The 23,822-nt window shown below is 38.9% G+C and overlaps 1 protein-coding gene across 5 annotated transcripts; it reads right to left on the bottom strand.

Annotated features, from left to right (window-relative positions):
- Window positions 1–252: 252 nt before the first annotated feature.
- On the bottom strand, window positions 253–21,182 carry CSNK1G3 (casein kinase 1 gamma 3). Of its 5 annotated transcripts, none has more exons than XM_061553511.1 (15): window positions 20,879–21,182; window positions 20,383–20,520; window positions 19,384–19,768; window positions 19,149–19,189; window positions 18,886–18,955; window positions 14,660–14,808; window positions 9,770–10,004; window positions 9,253–9,338; window positions 7,875–7,959; window positions 7,546–7,694; window positions 7,138–7,233; window positions 6,700–6,804; window positions 5,646–5,752; window positions 5,253–5,273; window positions 253–3,253 (listed from the first exon to the last, which is right to left on the bottom strand). In XM_061553511.1, exons 3-15 carry the CDS (start codon window positions 19,544–19,546, stop codon window positions 3,199–3,201), a joined length of 1,362 nt encoding a protein of 453 aa, XP_061409495.1. In that variant the 5' UTR covers window positions 19,547–19,768; window positions 20,383–20,520; window positions 20,879–21,182; the 3' UTR covers window positions 253–3,198. The 5 variants fall into 5 exon arrangements, with proteins under 5 accessions (XP_061409495.1, XP_061409496.1, XP_061409498.1 ...); XM_061553512.1 differs by having other exon boundaries at window positions 19,384–19,765; XM_061553514.1 differs by lacking the exon at window positions 6,700–6,804 and having other exon boundaries at window positions 20,879–21,181.
- Window positions 21,183–23,822: the final 2,640 nt, after the last annotated feature.

The raw sequence follows: 23,822 nt of genomic DNA, 5'->3' as shown, positions 1-23,822 counted from the left end.
CACAAACAATTAAGAATGGATTGCTCAGCTTTTATTTGCATTTTCAAACAGTCCTAAACTGACATCTGGCTACTGCCAAGCTGACCTTTACACTTTAAATTGTACTTAATGGAAACAAAAGCAGAATCAGTAGATAAACACATTGCTGATTGCCAGACTGGTTCCTACAGCAAAGATGCATTCTTTAAATGCAGTTGCAATGGAATTTGTTGGTGAAAGAATGTGACACTTGTGCCCATGGGATGGTATGCAATACATTCTGAAGCAAAAAAATACGTTAAACCAGGCTTGAAGTTTAAGCTTTCCTACAGCTAGAAACTGAATTTAAGCAATTCCAAAGTATCAAATGTGTTTACACCAGTTAACAAATAACATGGCTTTGCTCTATTTTTCTACCAAGTGCAAATATTTAACTAAACATGGCCATAACGGTAAAGCTTTAAGCATCCCAAAAATTAACTGCAGTACAACATTGACAGATCGAAATAAGAAAGGCCAAATGGTGGATCCAGTGCAGGAACACCAGTGTTAAACTTACCAATGCATTTCAAATACTACCTGAAATTGTCTGTAGAATGCCACATCCTTAAGTGCCAACACATTCATGTATCACTAGCTCTGATACTGGTTGAGTCCGTATGTACTTTTTTATGACATGTCAACTTCTCCCGTGTTGTGAAGCTGATCACAAATAGCTAAATACTACTGCATTGGTCATGGTAATTCAGCTTGTGTAAAGGCCATTCCCACACATCTGCAGTCCCACTCGTTTTTGGAAAAATCAATGTACTGCAAACAAGCACGATTTGGTCAAATTGAAACAAAACATTTGTACTGTACAACCAAAAAAATATGGTTTTACAAAACAATGGGCTATAAACTTGGTTTATTAATGTTATGCATTTTACAAAAAAGGAATCAAGTAAGACCACAGATGGAAAGAATGTCTAATAAGCTCAAAACTGGGATTGGCTAGTTTTGAAGCCTCAGTTGAATGGGACATTTTGGCTTATATTACATTCAAAGCTGGTACAAAACTTACAACTTTCTATTTTATAACTTCCATAGGAGGCACTTTTGTATTTTATATTTGAATTTTTTTTTAAATATAAGTTGCCAATTACATGGAAAGTTTTAATTGTCATATACTTACACCCCACCCCCAAATCGTATTGAGGCTTAGATGTTAACTTTGAAATTGGGCCAATTATGATACAGAATATGCTAAATGTCCATTTAGACATTTAGATCTACAACATTCACCTATGTACACTGGTGAAATGAAATGTGAGACCTTAAATGCAAGATGACTAAATTTACAACATTTTACATGCAAAATAAGGGATACCAAAGGATATTTAAAATTGAATGCAGCTTACTAACTGCCTGCATGCTGAGTATACATATAGGCCACTTTTGTTATACCAAGGCAAGTAAATAAAATGGGTCATTTTGCAGTAAAACATGACCCACAACTTAAATCTTTTTTTTCTCGGTGTAATTCAAGACATTTCAATACAAAGGTGGCCTTTATGTTGTGGACAGTGATGTGGTGGTCTTGAGACTATCTTGCTTTACCTTTGGTAAACACATCAACAATTCTGGCTATCTTGGATCAATTGCTAAGATGAGCTGGGAGACAATGATATTTAAATGTGCATTTCAAAGTAAAGGTGGGTGTTATTGATACGATTACAATCTTGCTACTCAGCAATAATGTACAGAAGCCAGGAGGGCTGCAAACAAGGTCATTCAAGCATTGTATTGTGCAGGCAAGGACTTGACATTTTCTCAAAACAGGCAGTTTTTTTTAAATGAGTTATTGTTGCTTTTTTGCCAATATGTCGTGCTTGAATGTTCAATAAAACCAAATATGATCAAAATTGTGTGAATGTGCCTTAATGGGTTAATTAAATTTAGGTGGGAAACAGGCCAAAAGTCACGTACCCGACCCATTACACCACCTGACCAGGCCAACATAATTGGTTCCTGCTAGACCACCTTTCCAACTCGTGCTTTATATGGCCAGACATGCCTGCCAATGTGCTGCACACGCTGTGTCATACACTCAAATTGACCCATTTTTGGGGTATTGCAATATGCACTCATGTGAATAAGCCTAGCCCTATTTCTATGGTGCCAATGATGCCACTGTTGGACACAAACATCTGTCATTCTTTGGGTCTTTCGGGAAAGTCACATTGCATACAAATAAACAAAAAACTACAACGTTTCAATACAAGAGATCTTTTTTCCTCTTGATAACGATCGCTTGTGTTGTGATCGAAACGTCGTAGTTTCTTATTTGATTAATTTACATAACTACTGAAAGACCCAAAGAATATGAATTCCTGCAGTCATGAATGCTTTAAGTCACCTTTCTGTCATGTTAAGATTTTTATATTGTTGGTAGCAAGCATCTATACAAAAGGACTGCAAACGTCATTGGTTGATAAGGGTGCATTCAGTAGTGCAAATAGGGCCACACTATGCATTTTATGTCCATTTGTACCTTTACACGAAATCGTTGACTCAATGTTAGCAGGGAAACAATCCACATTCAGATACAAGATACTCTACTCCATACCTGGCTTTAAACTGTTAAATACTGTACAGAAATTATCTTACAAAAAAAACCGGCAACTAATAAGCTTTAAGCAACTAAGACAATGGGTATCCCCATTTTAATTGGTTAGGGTGCACTCCGCACACCGTCACACATCTTAGCCATGGCGTAGTTTGATAAGAAAGATGAGGGGGTCAATTATTGACATAACCAGAAACAGACATGTCGTCCTCTGGTACTGTCACAAATCCTCGTGGGTCACATTATGCACTTTCCTCCAGCTGAATGAAACTTGTTCATCTGAGAAAACAACCGACAGCTATGCGAGAAAAAAGTTCTTGCTCCTGTCAAATTTTATGAAAAGAACATTTTGGCATCAACTCCAGCAGAACTGCTCCACTTTCAGTTGGCCTAGCACATACTTATCGTAGACCATTCTTCTTTTAAGAAGTAACGCAAGAGTATGCGCAGCCTTTTGCCCACAAAGCCTCGACTCTCGCTTTAGCCAACATTGAAGGCAATATTAAAAACCAGGTGTCAGGAGCTTGGAAGGCAAGGCAAAGGCTCCTTCAATCTGGTGCTGGATCTAACTGAAGTCCAAGCAGTTGCTGGTAGTTGATGGTCTCCCCGAGTCATTTGTGTCGCTGGGTGGGCTTCCTCTTCCGCCTTTTGAAGAAGCAACAGCACCTGAAGACAAACACCAACCATTAACTCATACTATTTTAAAATCCTTTATATTAAGTTCGCTTGCTTGCTTAGGACCGTGCAAATCTTTCGGTCGTTTTTTAACCCACTTCCCGTGATCCAATCGAGCTGACATTTTTCACACAGATTCGTTGTGCGAGACAATTAATGTTTGTGAAACATTTTTTTCCAAAATTTTACACTTCTTAGGACAAAAATATTATATTTAATTACCAATTGCTTAATGTTGCAATGCAATCATCTGACACATAGGTGGCAGCCATCTCAAGCCAGAGGACGAGAGGACTCTAGCCGCCAAGCATATAAAGGATTTATAGTGAAAAACTTTGTTTTTACTGGTTATACTTATTATGGTTCAAAGATACAGGGGATAAAAAAATGTGAACCAAGGATTTTGGCTAAAGTCTACATGAAGTGTTCATTCGACTTCAAGAGCCTCAAGAAAACTGCTTATGGAGTTATATTTTACTTCCAGACCTGTCATTTCATAACTTTGAAGACGGAGCTGTAGAAAATGTATGGAGTACTAGTTCATAAAACCTGACATCACCAGGCAAAAGTTTTGAATAAATATAATAATTAATCTGATTGAAAATGTTTTTTTATGTATCTACTGTCAGACACCAACTACTCCAAAAATTTGTATTTTTGCACAAAAACTTTATTCAACTTCTTATATTTAAAGATGTAGCCATCGGAAATCGTTAAATTTAAAGGTTCAGTTATTTTTTTATTAGAAAGAACAAAAATTATTTAACTTAATACACTAGGAGGGGAAGCTCCTGTCTTTTACCTTTTTCGAATCATTCAGATTCGAACATAAAATGACAATTTTTTTATTCAAAACCGTTTGAATCCGAAATATCTCAAAATTTTTTTAAAAAATAGAACAATGGTTCTCACTTTGATTATATTTGCTGTTTAAAGTGCTATCAAACGAAAAAAAACACTTTCTTATATTTTGAATGATTTCTGAATGACACACAAAGATTTGGGGGCCTAAAATGAAAAAAATCTATGATTTTCAAATTGTTCCTATTGTTTATGTCCTAAAAGCTACCTATGTACCAAATGTCAGCTTTCTACCTTGTCTGGAAGTACCCTAGAGGTTTTTTAGACACAGCTTAAGGTCTTTCTTGAAAAGATGAAAAGCAATTTGTTTTGTCCCGTAGCAATGCCTAAACAATAAGGGATAAGTATTGCCACTTTTGAAAAAAATACCAGATTGGCAACATTTTTCTGCAATTACTCTCATAAAGTGAATGTAGAGTGAACATATTTATTTAAACACACAGCATACTGTTGTATTGTTTCAGCCTTTGCTTATTTAACTACAATTTTATATCCACTATTCTCTGGTAACCAAATCGATGCTACTCGCCATCCACGAGGATTACAGATTACAGTGGACATTTCAACTTCTGCACACACACTTCATAAATGTATCAGATCTTAAAAATGTGACTGCCTAATCTATTTGGATATGAATTCAAGAGGTTAAAGTGCATTCGAGGAGTAAACATACTAGTAAAATTACCTATTTTAATACTCATACAAAACATTGCTCAGAAGATTCTAAGTCACAAACAGCAGCTGTTTTTGTTTCTTAACTTGTCCCGTCTATTTAAAAAGGTGCACTGCAGAATAACTGCCCTACATTATCAGTCGTTGCCAAATTCTGTAAATGATGCCAAATGGTAGTACGGACTTATGTAAATCCATGTTCATGGGCCATGTAGAGCTTTTTAAAGTGATTTTTCCCCTAGAATTCCCACAAGGCAAATTCAAGTTTTGGAGTCTGCATTATTAAGTTCCCAATGAAGCTTTTTAAAGTAAATTATGACCTACTGAGCCCATGGCCAACACAAACCCATTTGTTGGAAACTGCACGAGATGGCCGACGTTTATTTTAGAAACAAAAACAGGCACGCATTCAGCAGTTACTGTCTGCATGTGTTGCAGCAGGTCTGGAACCACTCACATGTTGAACAATTTCTGGCAGCTACGGATGACAGCAGGAGAGTAAACACAAGAGAAAGGAAAACAAAGGTCAGTTAGAATTGAACCAACAGCACAGCAAGTGAGTAAGAAACATCGCTTCACGTGGAAGAGCAACAAAATTGTGCACGTAAGCAATGGAAATTGTAAAAATATGCCTACAAACAGTAACGAAAGGTGAGAAAGGCACGTTTTCGGCAAGAATGATTGCTAAACTTAAGTTTTTTAAGTGCTCATACCGCACTATTTCAAACTTAGAATGTACGACTGTAATAAAGACTGTTCTGTATGCAAAACTTCAAACTTCCGGTAGAAACTGTCAACTGGAAAAAAGTTCATAATCTGGAAAGGTATTTCGTTTTTCACTCGGACGTACTTCGTCTCTTCCATAACTTCCACCTCTGCAGGAGCAGTAATTGGTGCATTTGAGTGTCCTGCTGTCGGGTCATCTGGATTCAGTTCCCCATTGGTTGAGCCCACCACCTGCAGGTATAATGCACATTCAGCAGAACATATTTACACAAAACACTGTTAATTTGAGGAGTTCGACAAACACTCAATCTTCAAGGTGAGTTTGAACTAAGAAACAATGCATTTCATAAAGGCGAATTCACAAAACAAATCGGCACTACTTCACCAATTTTAAACCACAGCTTCTGTACTAATTCACCAGTTTTTAGACTGTCATAAAACAGTTCTAGCTCATCAACCAATTGAGCCACCTAATACTCATACAACTGACATTTAGGTGATACAGATGACGGCACCAAATATTTTTGGAAGACGAAACAAATTAACAAGCTATGCTGACCATTAATCCAAAAAAGGTTTCCAAAAGACACTTTTCCCCTCGAACAAAATGGCAATAGATGTTCTTACAACTAATTGGCGATTTAAATAACCTAAAATATTTACCATCCCTCGATATTTATTTAAGTGTCAAATTGCCATGAAATCACATATTACGCAGGGAAAAGAATCTCAATGAAAGCACTTTTGGATTGAGCGTAAGCATAAACAAAATAAAGGTCTCACCAGTGGAAATGTGAGTTCGTAAAAGTTAAAATTTGCGTCATCAAGTAACATTCAAATAATAGTCAAGTGAAGTACAGAACAAAAAAACTGCCAATTAATTTGCATGTACCGGAATTGGGTAACTACAAGATCGCAATTTGTATAAAGAAACATCAATATTCAGTAAAAATATAAATCGCTATGCCTCAACAAGTAACATCTCCAAAAACAAATGTCTTAAGATTTGTTTTGTTTTTGTTTATAACCGATATAAGACTTGGATAATAATGCCACGTGGTGCTTGCTTCACCGATTAGTTTGGCACACGCTGGGACAGGGGAGCTGCGGGCCTGCAGTTGCATGGATGACAAAGCTGGGAGAGAGGGAGGAGGGGGGTTGGGTGAGGAAGCAGGTACCTGAGCCATGCCGGGAAATCTGTCACCTCCTGGCGGTGCAACCACGTGGAAGGTGCTCGATTGCCTGTGGGGCTGCACTTCCCATGCCCCCCTGCGGTCTGACGGCTTTAGCGGCAGGGTTCAGGGCAGAAGGCCCATTAGTAAGGGGTCGTTAGTACAGATAAGCAGTGGTTATAAAGCAGTGGTTAAATTTAGTTGTGCAAGGGGTTTGATTGTATAAATAAAATAAGATGATTTAAAAGCAGCTTTTTTTTTTAGGTCAAACTCAAATTTACATTGCAAACAGGAGATGGCATTTCAATACGTTACTCTACAACAAACCACACGCAAATTCCATGCTAAATACTTAGCTGAAGAGTTACCGAGGCGTGGATATTGTAGAGAAAACCTTGTTCGTTATAGCAAGGAATTACAATGCAGTGGTTTGCCCTACTGTACCTGGTGTCTGGCTAGCTGCAGAGTCCGGTCTCTGTGTGGCTCCCTGCTGACCGGCAGAAGGGCTGTTTCAGAATGCACAGATCCAATAGGCGTGGGCTGCGAAAAACAAGAACGGTATTAGTTGATAAAGATATCTATGGGACCTTTTTGCCAGTATCAAAATGATGAGCGTATTATCAGCGCATGTTTGTTTGCATGTTTTGCCACTAGTATGTGTGTGGTTAATGCAGATTTGATTCCTTGCAATATGTATTTATTTGGTGTTTGAACATCTTTAGACCTGTTTTAATCTCAACAAGGGTAAAGCCCATTATTTTGTTGTTCACCAAGTTGATAAAGATGTTCAATTGACAGCAAGTGAAAAATTAAATACGGCAGTTTAAAAAATATATCCTGAGTTATACTCACTATCTGCCTTCCCGTCCAGTCAAACTCGTAGTCAAATGAGTAGCCTTTGCGTTCAAACAGGTCCATGAACAGATTCCTCATGTATTCATAATCCGGTCTTTCAAAGAAGTCCAGTCTTCTCACATAGCGCAAATATGTTGCCATTTCCTCTGAAATAACAAAGTTCGATACATAAAGTGAAAACAGATAAATGATTAATTTGCGAAGACCACCACAAAACCTTTTTTTATTTTACTTTACATTATTTATACATGTATTCTTTAAAGCCACATTTCATGATGTAATATATACACATTTGCATATGACACCATTTTCCACATTTTGCATACCTGGGAAGTTTTCGCATAAAACCTCAATGGGAGTGGCTCTCTTTGTGTCGCCTATTTTTTGATACCTTTCCTTCAGGGTATCAGCCTTTGAACAAAACCACAGACAAGGGGGGGGGGGGGGGAAAGAGGCATCAAGGGAAAGCAATACTTTCGAGCACGCTCATGGACAAAAATCAAGCAACAGTAACAACCACGTGTCCAAACAGGCACAGTGGACCAAAGAGATACAATTGAAATGGAAAGATGACACACATTCTTCTGGCACAAATAGAGATCATGTACAATTAACAATAGCAGCACACACGCAACTATTCCTCCTATAGAGCCCTTTAGTTTACTTTTGAGGTGGCAGTGTATATTTCACCAATGTTTATCAAATACATTTCCCAACAAATTCATTTTTTCTACTTGTGCGCACTCTATTGGTTCCTTTTGACACATGTTTGCAGTTAATATTAAGTCCCACCATGTGGTACTGGGCTTGTGTAAAATATGCACTGGATCCTGAGAACACTATGCAGAAACGACATCGCAGCACATGGCACAGCAAAAACGTAATTGCCCAAACGCATCGGGTGACGGCAAAGCCCAAAGCATGAAACACAACATCAAGAGATCTCCTTTGCCAGTACCAAAATATGAGAATATATTTTCCCCTTTTTTCTGGCAACAAAACAGCTGTTAAGATGTTAAAACACCAAACTGAAACCTTTTACAAGGAATTATGTCTGCATTAACCACAATGCCTGTGGTCAGAATGCAAACAAAAACACTGATAATATATGCATTGTCTTTGAAACTAATTTGTCAACATCAGAGACAGCTTTCTTTTGAGCTGAGTCTCAAATGGTGTTCGACCAGAGGACGCCTTTTGGCGCCATTTCCACCTGATGATGATCGCTTGTGTTGCGTTCGTAACGTCGTGACTTATTTTAATTACATTTTATTTATTTTAATTTTATTTTATTTCTACATACGTTGACTTTACCTAAAAAAACAATGAGCAGAGTATTATCAGAGTATGTTTTGGCGCCTTTTGGCATCCTCTGGTCTAACACCGTTTGAGACTTGGCTCAAAAGAAAGCTGTCTCTGGTGTGGACCAATCAGTTTCAAAGACAATGCATATATTAGTGTTTTTTGTTTGCATTCTGACCACAAGCATTGTGGTTAATGCAGACATGATTCCTTGTAAAAGGTTTCAGTTTGGTGTTTAAACATCTTAACACCTGTTTTGTTGCCAGAAAAAAGAAGAAAACCTATTCTCATGAAACACTAGTGACGTGGATAGCAAATACATTTTTTTATAATTAACGCGCTCGGTCGTTGTATCATTCATTGCCTTTTGGCCGAGCAACAGAAAGCAGCCCAAATACATACCTTGAGACCCTGCCATGGCAAACTTCCTCGCAGAAAGTACATGAACATGTGACCAAGTGCTTCGAGGTCATCTCTTCGGCTTTGCTCTGTCACGAGCACAAGTGCATCATTGTTTTGTTTTACATTACTGTATTACTAGCTTTAATATCTAAGGTAAATACATACATTCGGGTACATTTCGTTTGAATGCATAATTTAATTCACGTGAAATGTGGCAATGCAAGACAATATTGTATGAATCAATGTTGATAGCTATGTGTAAATATTTTCAAATATTTACTCTTTGTTTCTTTCGGTAAAGTCACGTATTTTATTTTATACCTACGCGTCTTTACCGAAAGAACCAAAGAGTATGGATTCCTGCAGTCACGAAAGCTTCAAATAAAGTTTGCAAATGTTAACACAATCACAATTTTAAGCAAGCGATGATTGATGGAATTGTTTAAAAATTACTGATGAATACCATTAGCCTTACATATTTTACAGTAGATATATCCACACGTTAATAATAACCTACCTTTGCCCAAATGTGTGTTGATGCTCATGTACCGGGCGGTACCGGTTAGGCTCTTGTGTTCACGGTATGGGATGTGTTTCTTGGTCTCAGGGTCAATATACTCCTTGGCCAAGCCAAAGTCAATAATGTGGATGATGTGTTGCTTATTCGTGCTCTGGCGCCCAATCAAAAAATTCTCCGGCTTCACATCTCGATAGATTAGGTTCCGGGAGTGCACGTACTCCATTCTTGTCAGCTGTCACACAGCACAGAACGGATAAATCAACATCAGCCATGATCTACGAGAGTGCTGGAAGAAGCCCCCCCCCGCCCCCCCCCAAAATTTCACCATATCTCAGCGTCTTGAAATGAAACTTTGCATCTAGCACCTGTGCAGGAACTGATATCATCACTAAATCTCTGGGGTGAACATCGTCTCAAGAGTGTCTCACTTTGGGTGTTACTCCATCGTTAGTCTCGAGCACCTAACATCATCCCTTCTCGCCATGACGTGCCCTGCGGAAGCCCACTAAATTTTTAATAATTAACATTACGTCTACCTGATTCATGCGTTCATCTTTCTGTCAGTGCAAGTCCGAGCATGAATCTCTCTCCCCGCTTTTTGGTTGCATTTGTATTTGTGAATGACCATGTTTCTTGTCTTTGCCACAGCAGATATGTACCGATTACACTATGTAACACAATTTTTGTTCCTGTGTAGTGTTATTTCGTTCTTGCTTATGCCTAAAAAGTATTATTATTTATCCCCACAAACTTTGCTTTTGTGAACAGGACAGTGATATTTTGAAATTATCCTATTTTCAATGAGAAAATGGGTGAATGTGTCTTTTCGTTCATAAAGGCAGAAAAAAGCAACATGAATTAAAATATACATGTAATTTATACCAAAATAATAAAAAAATTACTACAAAAAATTTAAGAAGTGAGTAGTTTTTCGAGATTTACGATTATACTGTGAATCACATTCACGAATCAGCCCCCAAATGTAGTCTCCCATTATGTTCTCGTTATACTGTCCTTGGTAGCGACGTTCAAAGTCCAGTATATCCTGGAGGAAGCACTCGCCTTGTTCCTCAGAGTACGTTCCAATGCTCTCCTTGAATTTATCAAGATGAGCATCAAAGATATGGACTTTGAGGGACATCCTACAGCCCATTGTGCTGTAGTTCTTCACCAGAGTTTCAATCAGCTCCACGTAGTTTGACCTCGTGATTGCCCAGGAAGCCACGAACCACTGCGACAAAGCTGTTACAAGCCGCTTTCTCCTTGCTAGTGAGCCTAATTGGGAATTCATTGCACTCCAGGATCTTCTTTATCTGTGGTCCGACGAAGACACCGGCTTTGACCTTTGCCTCAGACAGCTTAGGGAAGAAGTCTTGAAGGTACTTGAAGGCTGCCCACTACTTTTCTACAGCTCTGACAAATTGTTTCATAAGGCCCAATTTGATGTGCAGTGGTGGCATCAGCACCTTCCGGGGGTCCACCAGTGGCTCCCACTTGACGTTGTTCCTCCCCACAGAGAACTCGGTCCGCTGTGGCCAGTCCCGCCTGTGGTAGTGCACCTTGGTGTCTAAATCTTTTGTAGTCATTTTTCTATTACGTTAGTATGTTAATTTTATATTTTTTATTCATATGTTATTTTTTAATGACTTTATGTGAACGACAAGACACAAATGTGCCTGTTTTCTCATTGAAAATAGGTAAATTTCTAAATATCACTGTCCTGGTCACAAAGGCAATGTTTGTGGGGAATCATAGCCATTTTCTATACTTTTTAGGCATAAGCAATTACGAAATAACACTCACTACCCAGGAAAAAAAAAAAAAATTGTTACACAGTTATAAACTGTCTTTTTTCACAGTGGCATGTTGCTTTTCATTGTCAAAGTTCCCTTTTGAATGAGCAAGCTGCTGTTGTCCGCTACTTTATTTCAGTTTGATCCCAGTCCTCTTTTAATCACTGCCCTAGGTATCTTCAGTTGTCTTAGTGAATTTGCACCACATGGCTTTTGTTTTGCTCATATTAATCTTGAGCACAACTTATCATTATTTATCTTGAGCCTTCTTTATTAAGCTTTTCTCTAATTTTTAGTTGGTTCTTATGAATCAAAACAAAAAATCTGAAATGGTTATTAATTCCTGCACTTATGTTTAGCCCTTTACTTCTCGAATCCAATTTTCAGAAATCATCTTCTAATGCCAATTGGATTACTTTGGTAAAATAATGTTTGCTGTCCGATTCACTTTATAATATACATTGTTACTTCAGTACACAATGTCAGTTACATTAAAACGTTTTTTTATCATTCATTATTAACGTTTGTATCGAGGCCTTGGCTTGTGAGACTTTTTTTTTACACAAATGCCTTTTCATAGGCTACAAAGGCTAGGCATAACGGTATATGATATTTTATATTCATTCGTCATTTCCACTACTACGAGCTTCAGGCAACCCACAGATGAAACAAGTCACGTTCATTATGATGCAGAAGACAATAATCGCACTGCAAGCAGCAACTATTTGAAACATGCACTTTTTTGCAAGAAAAATCCACCGTTAAATATGATAGAAATTTTCTGCAAAGTGAAAAGGTTATGTCTCACAGAAGTGACGACCATGACTGAACACAAATAATTTAACCCAAAGACAAAGCATTTTTAACAAATCACATTTAGATCCAAAAATAGTTCTTCAGAATTAAGCTGAATTTTATAATTGGCACTTCAATTGTGCTCATGAATAAGTAAAATGAAAAAAAACACACATACATAATTTATAACAAATGATTGAGCAAAAAATAAAACGTTCATAAACACAGTAAAAGCAAGACATTTCCACAAACATAAATATTAATTAACAAAGAAAGCTTCTCGGTCTCTGTTAAACAAAAAAATGTTTAAATCTCATTTTACATAGCACATACTGACTCAGATTATGTCTCTCAGACATTCCAATTGTTGTTTAGGTAAGAATTTCCTTGGGGGTTTAGCGCTCACCACTCCTGCAGTGGAAGAGAATTCTGATAAATATTTAACCATAGAAGCTTTTCCTGAATATGTCAATCAATGAGGCAGAGGACAGACTTTGCTAAATACTAAGTTAGCATTGACTCGAACATGTGTGCATGCCCAAAGAAAAAATACACTTTACACTTGTTATGATTAAATCAGTATGAAATCATACTATATTAGAAACAATTATTACTGCATAGATTCTTAGTTGGCACGAGACCAGGTGAATATGGTGTGGTGAAATCACCACCCAGATTTGTGTGATGATGTCCACCCACATCCCACAGCAGTGAGCCCTATTTGTGTGTGCTGATGTCACGACGCCTCTCCCCCACCCACCAGACCGGCCTGCATCTAGCACAAATGTGCAGGATAGGCTAAACTACAGTATATAAGAAAATCAGTTTGCTGGCTGGATTCCTGTCTGCCTGGCACCCAAGTGCACGTGTGCAGTGGTGACATCACCATGCACATCTGTGTGATGACATCACCCGCATCCCACAGGTTTGTGCCAGGTTTGTGCAAGCTGATGTCACGCCACCCCTTCCCCTGCATATCCCGTGCAAATGCATAGAGGAGAGAGATCGAGGTGGGAAGTGATGATGGAGGGAGATAGAAGTTAGGAAGAAGAGTGGGAAGAGAGTGAAAGGGCATGAATAGGAGAGAAAAGAGAGCAAAACGGACAGAGGAGAGCGAACACAAAACACAAGCAGTGGGAGGGAGGATTAGAGAGAGGCAAGAGATTTGAGATGGGAAAGGGAGAGGTGGGAACAGGGAGAGGGTGAGAGGTGGAAAAAACAAGGAGAGATGGGGGGAGGGAAGTGGGTGAGATAGAGTGGAGGGAGGAGAGGAACAGATGAAGAAAGAGATAGAAGAGAGGACAGAGGAATAGAGAAACAAATAGAAACAAGAAAAAGTGAGAAATCGAGATAAAATGGGATATATAACACTGAGAAGGTAAGAAAAGGGTAGAGAGGCATGACTCGATATACGATTAAACATTTTGCTGGTTGGGAGCCATGGATGGACACGTCCATCCAAATGACGTGCGGATTGCTAGTTTATCTAAAGATTGTACAAAGTAATTGTTACAACTCAAGCCCATTATGTAAGGCACATGTTTAGGTGTAGACTCATGTCATATTTCTCTAGCGCATCCTATGATTATTATTTCAAAAACAGATTAAGAGTGCATGACAGTAATTAATTTAGCCTCATTTGTTAACATTTACTCAACTTGCCCATACAGAAACATTCAAGCCATAAACGATGCAAACGATACTGGTGACCACGGCTTGCATTCAAGTTTGCACAGAACGTCCATGTACTTCCAAAAGATATGCAATGTGCAACGACAAAAAAACAAATGTGTGCAATTATGTCACATCCTGTTTGCGCAAGTGTTTCACGGCTGCAAGTAAAGTATTTTTTTCCTAAAGAACTACACCACTGCCATTATAGGGATGGAAAACGTTCGCTTATATCTACCCAACAACTGCTGAACAACCACACAATTCAGATACTCTAATGTGATACGAGCAGCCATATTACATTCGTAATGCAGAACTGCAGCTGACTTTACACTCAGGTGGTCTACTCAAATTAAATCGACAAAAGCCCAGGAGAATGGGCCACTTCCAAGTGAGGCAGCACATAAAAGTCCATACTAATTCCAAAAAGATAACAAATTAATATTCCTAGGGAATACAACTGGCAGTTGAGGGCATAGGTGAATGATTTAAGATTAAACAAGCGGAACTTAATGCAAATTAACAGTACAGTGTTGGTGATAAAAATACACCGCAAACCTACGAGGTTAAAGAAAAATTGAAACCCTGATTGTGACTGTGATGAGAGTTCGACAAGTAGTGAACTCACCAGTTGTATGGCGATCATGAGCACTGTTTTTAGGGTGAAGGTTCGATTACAGAGGTCAAAGAGATCCTCAAGGCTGGGTCCCAGCAGCTCCAGCACCATGGCATTGTACTTGCCACAGGGCCCAAAGTAGTACACCTGTGGAACACCCTCTGAAGAACCAGAGTATACATGGACACATTTGGTTTATTTACAATGGCACAGGGTCAACGGTTGCAGAATACATGTGAATTTATTTTAAAAAAATGCTAAACACTTCATATAAATATTTGGGAGTTCTTAAACAAACAATGCATTCAGTATAACCAATCATGTTGTAATTATGACTTGGCTGATGAACACAAGTTGTGATATTCCCAGTCAATGATTGGAAAAATTCCTTCTTATATAAAAGTAAGAAAAACACAAATTCAGTTTCTTGTTACCTTACCACATCCTTTTTTTTCACATAACCAGGCAAACACGATTATCACACAACATTGCTGAACACGCCCATTAAACACACACTGATAAATGATATGCAAGCAGTAAACTATGGAGCCAACATGTTAATTACACAATTGATTTCCCTTACAAAAGACATCATCATTACGAGCGCTATCTCAGATGATGCTGACGATAAAGCAAGCCAATATAATCCGACTCATTATGAGAGGGCCAGGACAGAGCACCATCTCATGCAGCTAGAATTTAATGGATTTAGCCACACAATGCTCAAATCCATATTTATCTTATGTAATTATTATATCAGATATTAAATGAACATTCTGCATTGAGAAACACCGTTACGCATTCAGAAGGTCTAATGATACAACTTTCATGAGCTTATGGAAAATAAGCACTGCAAAAGTACAGCTTATGTAACGTTATCATGCCCAAAGTTTATCAACCCAATTCACAAATGATGAAGACAAACCATGACAACCAATGACGCAAATGAGCAACCATGAAAGTAAATACCTTTGCCGACAATATCAACAAAGAATCACTTCAAAGGATTATGAATGTAAGACAGCAAACATGACCTAGCTGAGCAAAGCACACCCAATTGCCTTTAAGTCCACAATTAAACGTGGCCTGGAGACACTGAAAACCACATGCCAAGCAAACACCACCACTTCACTCACCAGTAACTTAAGTAAAGACAAAAATAACTCTTGAAATCATTACTCAATGTCATTACGAGAAAAATTAAGTTAAGGAAACTACAAAGGGCAATCAGTCACATTTGACAAAAAATAAAACTACATAAAATGCCACACAATTGAAAAATCAAGAAAACCTCAAGTAAATGCGATATATATGAAAGACATTAAAGAAATGTGCTTTCAAATTGGAGCGATGCTGTGCTGGCATGCAGTGTCAAAAGCTCTGTCCTTGTGGATTCGGCCAAGCGTAATGCAGGACACCTGGTCTATGCACTCGGTATGGTGCATTTAACACGTGCAAATCCACAATGGTAATAGAACCGACAAAATGGGCAAGCCAGTAGCCCTTCGATTCGACAACCGATTGTCACACATCTACAGAGACATGATAAAGTTGTGTTGAGTGGGATCCATATACAGCAAACAAACTGGGAGATGTGGAACGCAGTGCACCAAAAATTATCCAGATTTCAATATAAAGGGTTGTTAAAAGGGTGGGTTAAGTGTAACAAAGTTTTACAGCCAGGCACATATGCAAACCTTGGTATGTTTGGGTACTACGCAGTAAAACAATTAACAATTGACGTCAATTTCAAGCAAAATAAAAAAAGAACCGGCACAAACAATGAACGAGAAAGAAGATGACTGCGGGACATTAACCTACTTGTAAGGGAACTCGACTCATTCGAGATGCAAAAGTGCAAGATGGAATTTTTTTTTAATCCGAACTCGAAACCAGAAAGGCTACTTTGGGAAATGTCACTGTACAATGTTGCTCGTGCAGTTGATACTAAAGATAAACCTCAAAACTCCACCGTGCATGCCTCCCCACAGCCCAAAATTATTCCGCTTTCAAATATAAAATTAGACGACCACGAAATGACATGCATGCATTGATTTGTAAACACGGAGGACTGGGTGTAAGGAGACCCCCACTGGTTGGCATATAGCCCCCCTCCACCCACCATCATTAAAACGAATAAAAACTTATAAATGGTTACACGCACGAACTTAGTCACAATGAAAATTTCTTAACGATGAAAGAGAATGTATCCTTTATGTGGTGAACGCATATTACACGTCTGTCGACCATTTTACAAATGCGTATTGTGTACACCGTAGCATTAAAATGATACGATATAGACTTGCGAGTAGTAAATCAAACCAGTTTAGCAGAACACTTGTGTGTACAGTAAAACCCATCAGAAGGTCAATCTGGCATAATACCCCAATAGTTAAGCAACAGCAGGTTTCCCTAGTAAGTGTTAGCCTGCACATGAAAACAAAGCTTCTCTGTGTGGGACCACTATCAGACATCACCCAAACACAGTATTGATTTCATTGCTAAAAAAACAGGATATAAAAGTTGTATTTACAAAGTACTGTAGAGGTTCATTTCTTGTTTTTCTACCAATAAACTTCTGAGTTTCTAAATCACCCCCTCTCGTATTATATTCGTAACAAGAGCAATATTGACATATCGAGATTAACTACTCAAGCCATATTAAGCGCTCGGGTGACTTTTTTCATCATACACATTAAAAGCAAGAGCAAGCTTAGCCTTAGGATTAGCAGTTGAGAATCATTAATAATACGATAGTTAAAGCCACAGGCTGGATGGAACTAACAATAAACACATCAGTGAACAATCTTGAGCTTATCTCTGACCACATTTCCAGTAAAGCATATTTCACAATCACATACTACAAAAGGTAAAATTGGCACATGACCAAAATTCCAGTAGTGGGATATTCTCCGGACATATGAACCTGTATAAGCAAACACTGCATATACATAATTAGGCGTCTAAACTTTCTCCAAATAATATGGAAAAACTCCTCTTCATTCCGTGCATTTTAAACCTATCAAACATGCTGTGATTTTAAATACTATGGTGACACAAAAGCATTTTGGAAATATATTATGCATAATAAAGATTTCTTGGGTTATATCGCATAAATATAAATGTCGTTAAACCCACAATCACCCAGGTTTAACGACACATTTATATTTATGCGATATAAACAAACAAAAAACTTTATTATGCATATTTGTCGTGAAAGCCGACGTGTTCAATTGGAAAAATGTTTCAGAAGTAGAAAAACTGTACATTCTGACAAGATAGTATTTTCCTATAAGTGAAAAGTCTTGTTTTTGAACAGACCACTGTCACTGACCTACTTGCCAAAATACTGCACTGCATTAAAAACGGGAGAAAAACATTATTCCATGTTCACAAGGAAGTTAGACACTCGTTATCCTGCACACAATATTATTTAACCAGCTGAGGAAACAAGGATTATGTAATACTGTTGAGTAGAACAATTCTCAAAATACATTGCTCGCATTTAATATTTCCCAAGATTCACTGAACAAGTTTTGAATGCTCTGTGACATGAGAGTTAGTGCTACTAATGTAAAATGACATTTGGCCTTTGGAAGATATCCTTTCATTTTAAATTCTAAAATTAAACAATTCAACCAAAGACAATATTTCATAAAAGTTTGTAATGTAAGAAAGACATTCCTTTTCATCTTATGGGGGGCCTTTAATGTATTACCATTGTACAAATGTAGTCCAACTACACCCTCTATCCACGTCATATTAAATGTAGCCATCATTAAATGTCACGGCAGTGCTGTCACCATACTCAAGCAGTCCGCAAGCAGTTAGTGCAGTGTCCCTCCTTAATAATACTCTGCGTACAGTTTGCTGACTTCGCTGTATAAATATTGTAATGTGACTGAACACGCAGAACCCTGGATATCCAGATTAGTGTGTGCTGTACATCTGTCAGCAAATGTATGCCACTGTTGTTTTTCATCCAATTAGTACAGATGTCACACAAAACGTGCAACAGTCATGCATGTAAACAAGACATTACATACACCTAAATTACTTATCTAAGCCCTTGAAACACATGTGATTTTTTATTTAATTTTCACAGTATCCATGAGCCACTTTAAGAAACACAAAATAACAACACTGTAAACCAATAAATATTCATAATACCAAATGACTGAGTGGATGTTGACTCGGGCAAATGGATGTCTCGCCTATGCACAAAAATTAAAGCTCACCTGCATTTCCAAGTTGTTTGTAAAATCTATATTCCAAATGTAGCTGTGGTGCTCGTGACTTCATTGGTTCCTGCAGACAACATTCACTTTAACTACACACAATTTCTATGAACAATTATTTGTTTTCATATTAGCTATTATATACATAATTGTACCATTGCATTAGACTATGCAGTTTCATGTTAGCATCAGAAATTAAATATTACGTGATGAAGCAATTTATATCTTTAATAGCACATGAAAAAAACATTCTGTCAACGTACCAGTTTTATCGCCACATATTCATTTGTGTAAAGATTCTTTCCTGTAAAACAGACAATTACACGTGTTGACATTTACTCAGCAAAAGCTCAACATAATCACACACCACTACAAAATTAAAGGCGTTCACTTCTCCACACTTTTAGTGTCAAGGCAACAACACGTTCTGTTGTTTTTTTTACGTCACAGTTCTGCATCTGAACAAACCGAGCACCCTTGATCTCGAGGCACACTTACCTAGCCGGAGCTCGCCAAAGTTTCCACAGCCAATCTTCTTGCCAACCCTGAAGTTGGGGCCCACCATTAGCACGCCCGAGCCAGCCGAGCCCGATGACCTGGAGCCGTGCGATGATCGCCCGACCCCGGCGCTCCCCCGTGGAGTCCTCTTGCTCTCCTCCATCAGTCAGATTGGGCTCCCTGGCCTCCCTCTTGCCAGCCCTGCCACCGTCACTGGTTGTCCGACTGGTGCAGGCGATGACGACGACCCTCGGTGTGGACGTCGGCGATCAGCACACTCAACGTCAGCCCGAGACAAGCTTGCAGCAGCTAGCTTTTCACGGAGTCGATCACAGCTGCCTCCTCCTGGAAGTCTGTGCAGGGTGTTGCCAAAATGGGCCACCTGCTGTGTGAAGCAGACGTTAGAGCCCTGATGACATATTTTGTTACGGTTGCTGAGCACAGGCCCAAAGGCCCATTATGCCAAGAAGCCAGTGATACACAGCACACTTTAAGGTGTAATACATTTATTGAATTAAGCATGACAGAGCTTGATAGTGGGAGGGAATTGCTAAGTAGAGTAGTATGAGGATTGACTCGAAAGTATTTGGTCCTGCAGCATGGTGGCCAACCACAGTATGGATGAGATGAAACAAAATAACTTACAATAGGATGTAATTGTACTGGTGTGATAGCCGCGTCTCAAATTAAGGAAGCATTTTCAGAGGTGCATCAGTCGAAATTTACCGCGAAACCTTTTTACTGTTCTGGAGTTTCGTGGTATGTTATCTCCCGAGTTTTCATTGACTGCACTAAAAACCTGTTTGCCATATGTACTATCAAGTATAATCCTATATGTTAGCTGTAGCGACTAGAACGGATTGCTATGCATTTATATTTTTACCCAAATCTCCCTTTAAAAAGACTGCCGTCTCAAACCGACTTAAGGTCTTCAATTGCCATTTCTATATTGCTACAACAGCTCTCACACGTCACCACCAAATCCCAGCAGATTCTTACCTTCTAGAAATAAAGGACATTTAATTGAATGAATGGTGGGCTCCTAGGCTCGGCACACCGACTCTTCAGAAAGACGACTCACGGCTGCGTCGCATCACCGGCCCCAGACGCTGTTCAACAGCCAGCCGTCATAGGAACCTGTCAAACGGCGCGAACACACACAGACACACAACCAAATACAATCAAAATGCGGACTTCACATAGAACACATTTCGTGTGACACAAAAGGCTGCATAACATACGCGATGCCCCCGAATCGATTATTTGAGGGGACGTATTTAGAGCTCAAGATGCCAACAGGGCCATTCTTCGAGGACAAAGAAGCATTAATATTTAAGGTTGGAATGGTTGTTTTTTTCTGCATTACTCCATCGCGTTGCTTCATTAACTCAGCAAAGCGACAAACGACGCTTCAGTCCGGTAACAAAGAGCTGGGGATTTAACAAAAACACAATGCACACACACGCACAGCTAGAGACACACAGACATACATTACCGCGGGGCCTAGTCGAAACTCGGGAAGCCTACGGTCTCGCCTGACTTGCCCGCCGCTACAAACACACCTCCCCCCAGCCGAGCGGCGAGGCCGAGCGGCGAAGCGAGCGGCCTGGCTGCATCAAAGAAGACGGCGCGTCATCGCGCGAAAGCAATGCGGATTTTCGTCGTTCGGAAATTTTTTGTTATAGATATGCGAGCCGTAGAAGCGGCTATGACGAATTGTTGTGTTCTTTAAATTTTTGGCCTTTTATTGTCTTATTCCTCTGCCTCCTCTCTCGCTGCGGACAAGCCCGGGCGAGTAGCCTCTCTGCCACACTGCGCATGCGCCGAGCCGGGATGTACCACTCGCGTCAAGGGTTTCCGATTTCCGATTATGAGAAGTTATTGATTAAGCCACCGATTATCGGTTCGAATAGTTTGCCGCTCGACTCTGCGTGGCATGATGGTGCCACTCTTTGGTTCTTTCGGTAAAGTCACGTATAAAGAGAAAATAAAAAAATCTAATAATAGCATACGACGTTTCCGTGACTTTACCGAAAGAACCAAAGAGTAATTCCTGTAGTCACGAAAGCTCCAATTAAATGATGGTGCCAATCTGGGGGATGCATCTTTATCAGAACCTGCATTTAGACCGGAGGAGGAATCCGATGAGCTATGAAGCTCTTTTTCACAGATGTCCAGTATGGGCGGGTCAGCAAGTTACAACAGCAAACAATACAAATAACGATAGGAGTGCAAAATAGAGAAAATGGTCAGAAAGTAGGTAGAATATTAAATTGTTGAAATGCATACTTGATTACACTATGTAACACGATTTTTTTTCCTGGGTAGTAAGTGTTATTTTCTAATTGCTTATGCCTTAAAAGTATAAAATATGACTATTATTCCCCACAAACTTTGCTTTTGTGACCAGGACTTTATGTGAAGGAATGACACAAATGCATACGTTTTCTAATTGAAAATAGGTAAATTTCAAAATATCACTGTCCTGGTCACAAAAGCAAAGTTTGTGGGGAATAATAGCCATTTTCTTTACTTTGAGGCACTACCCAGGAACAAAAATAATATATACTTGATTACACTATGTAACACGATTTTTTTTCCTGGGTAGTTAGTGTTATTTTCTAATTGCTTATGCCTTAAAAGTATAAAATATGACTATTATTCCCCACAAACTTTGCTTTTGTGACCAGGACTTTATGTGAAGGAATGACACAAATGCACACGTTTTCTAATTGAAAATAGGTAAATTTATATATAATTTATATATATATATTTTTGTTACACTGTTATTACTCCATCAATCATCAGTTCGATTATTCGACTTCATCTTTGGCGTGGCGGGGAGTTTGAACAGGCATTCTGCTGGGAGGGACATTATTTGTCTCTCTGAAGCAGATGGCAGCAGTGAACTTTGATGAATTTACTGATGAGTCCTAGTGAAAGCGAAACTGGTCGACATTTGTGTCTTTGTTTCATTGCTACCCAATTGGGATGGCCACATTTTTTTTCAAATTTAGTTGGTGGTCTAAATGAGAAAATGGTCACATCAGTTATTTGAGCTGGTGGGCTTGACAAGGCTGAGAGTTGTTGGAAATTAAATGCACGTTTTTGTGTGTTTTTAAATCCTGGCGTTTGAACAGCGATTATATATTCATGTCAATTGCATGTAGGTATTAGCGGTTATATAGAATACCGACGTATTTTCGGTTCTACTTCATGTTGTTTAGTATGATGTTCGAAACATTGCAATCACTGCCAACACAATGCAATATAGCTTGGAGGTTAATGATCATCAACCATGTTCAATCCACTGCCGTCATTTCTGGCGATCCAGAAATGTAACAACTGTCCACCCAGTATTTGTGTAACGTCACACTGCGGGTGAGATCCAGAGTTGAAATTGGGCCACATTTTACTGGGAAACATTTATCTGCAAAGCCCGAAGGCTGATGGATCAAAATATCCCTTTATTTTCAGATTCAATATTATACTGTAAAACGACATGTATTTGCACTATTGTCCTTTTGCTGACTTGAGATTACCCTTTCGTGAATACTGTACTGTAGTTGCAGATCTTCTCGATGAATAACGTAAACAATTTGCATGTACACAGGAATACAAAGACAAAGGTGTCCCGTACAACGTTTAACAGGCTTGGGGCAAGTGCTGTTGTGTGTCCTACATCACCTTTGTCTCCCCAGTGCTGATGGTTAACACACCAGACCAGGTACTCATTTAAGGCCGAGTCGACATAGGGGACGCACTGGACTAGTTCAGATATCACTCACCACCAAGGTTGTTATATTCATTGTTACATACACATCAAGGCTATGTTACTAACAGAAGCTTAGGAAAAGCAATGGTGAACAGATATGCAGCACAGCAATGGATTGAATCAGTCTGTGCAGAGCTTTGAGTGCTAATCCCTCGTATATATGGATTTCTATTGGTACTCCGGTTTCCTATATCATGTCACTTTAATGGAATTGGCCTAATATAGTAATGTAGCAGGACCCTCCTGATAAATAATGTTGTGCATCAATGACGCTCTCCTCTATAAAATCCATGGCAGTATTATATGTACCTTACAGTACTGTATATACAGCAGAAATCCGTTCTGCATCTCCACATACAATGACATGTGTTAGTCAATGATGCTGCCTATTGGCTTTCCAACCAATAATATCAAGCAGGATTTAAGCAAGCAAATCTCTAGACTGATTTCAACCTTCTGGATGTCATCATCAGTGATGTTTATTCAACAAATGTTGCCGGACAATACGAGTCTGGAAAGCCAAAACTGCATAGGCTAATGGACTAAACATTGTTTATTATGTGGAGACACAGTGGAGTTCAGCTTGTAGATGTTAGTCTAAAAGAAGTACACTGGTGGTGTGATGTCAAAATCAGCAATGGGACAACAAAGCAACCACTCCAGC

The sequence above is a fragment of the Lethenteron reissneri genome, chromosome 18 (genome assembly GCF_015708825.2).
Source record: "Lethenteron reissneri isolate LAM-NWPU_2019-01 chromosome 18, ASM1570882v1, whole genome shotgun sequence".
NCBI classification, from domain to species: Eukaryota; Metazoa; Chordata; class Hyperoartia; order Petromyzontiformes; family Petromyzontidae; genus Lethenteron; species Lethenteron reissneri.
Note: the sequence above shows the minus strand (reverse complement) of the source record. Positions and strands in the feature narration are given on the sequence as shown.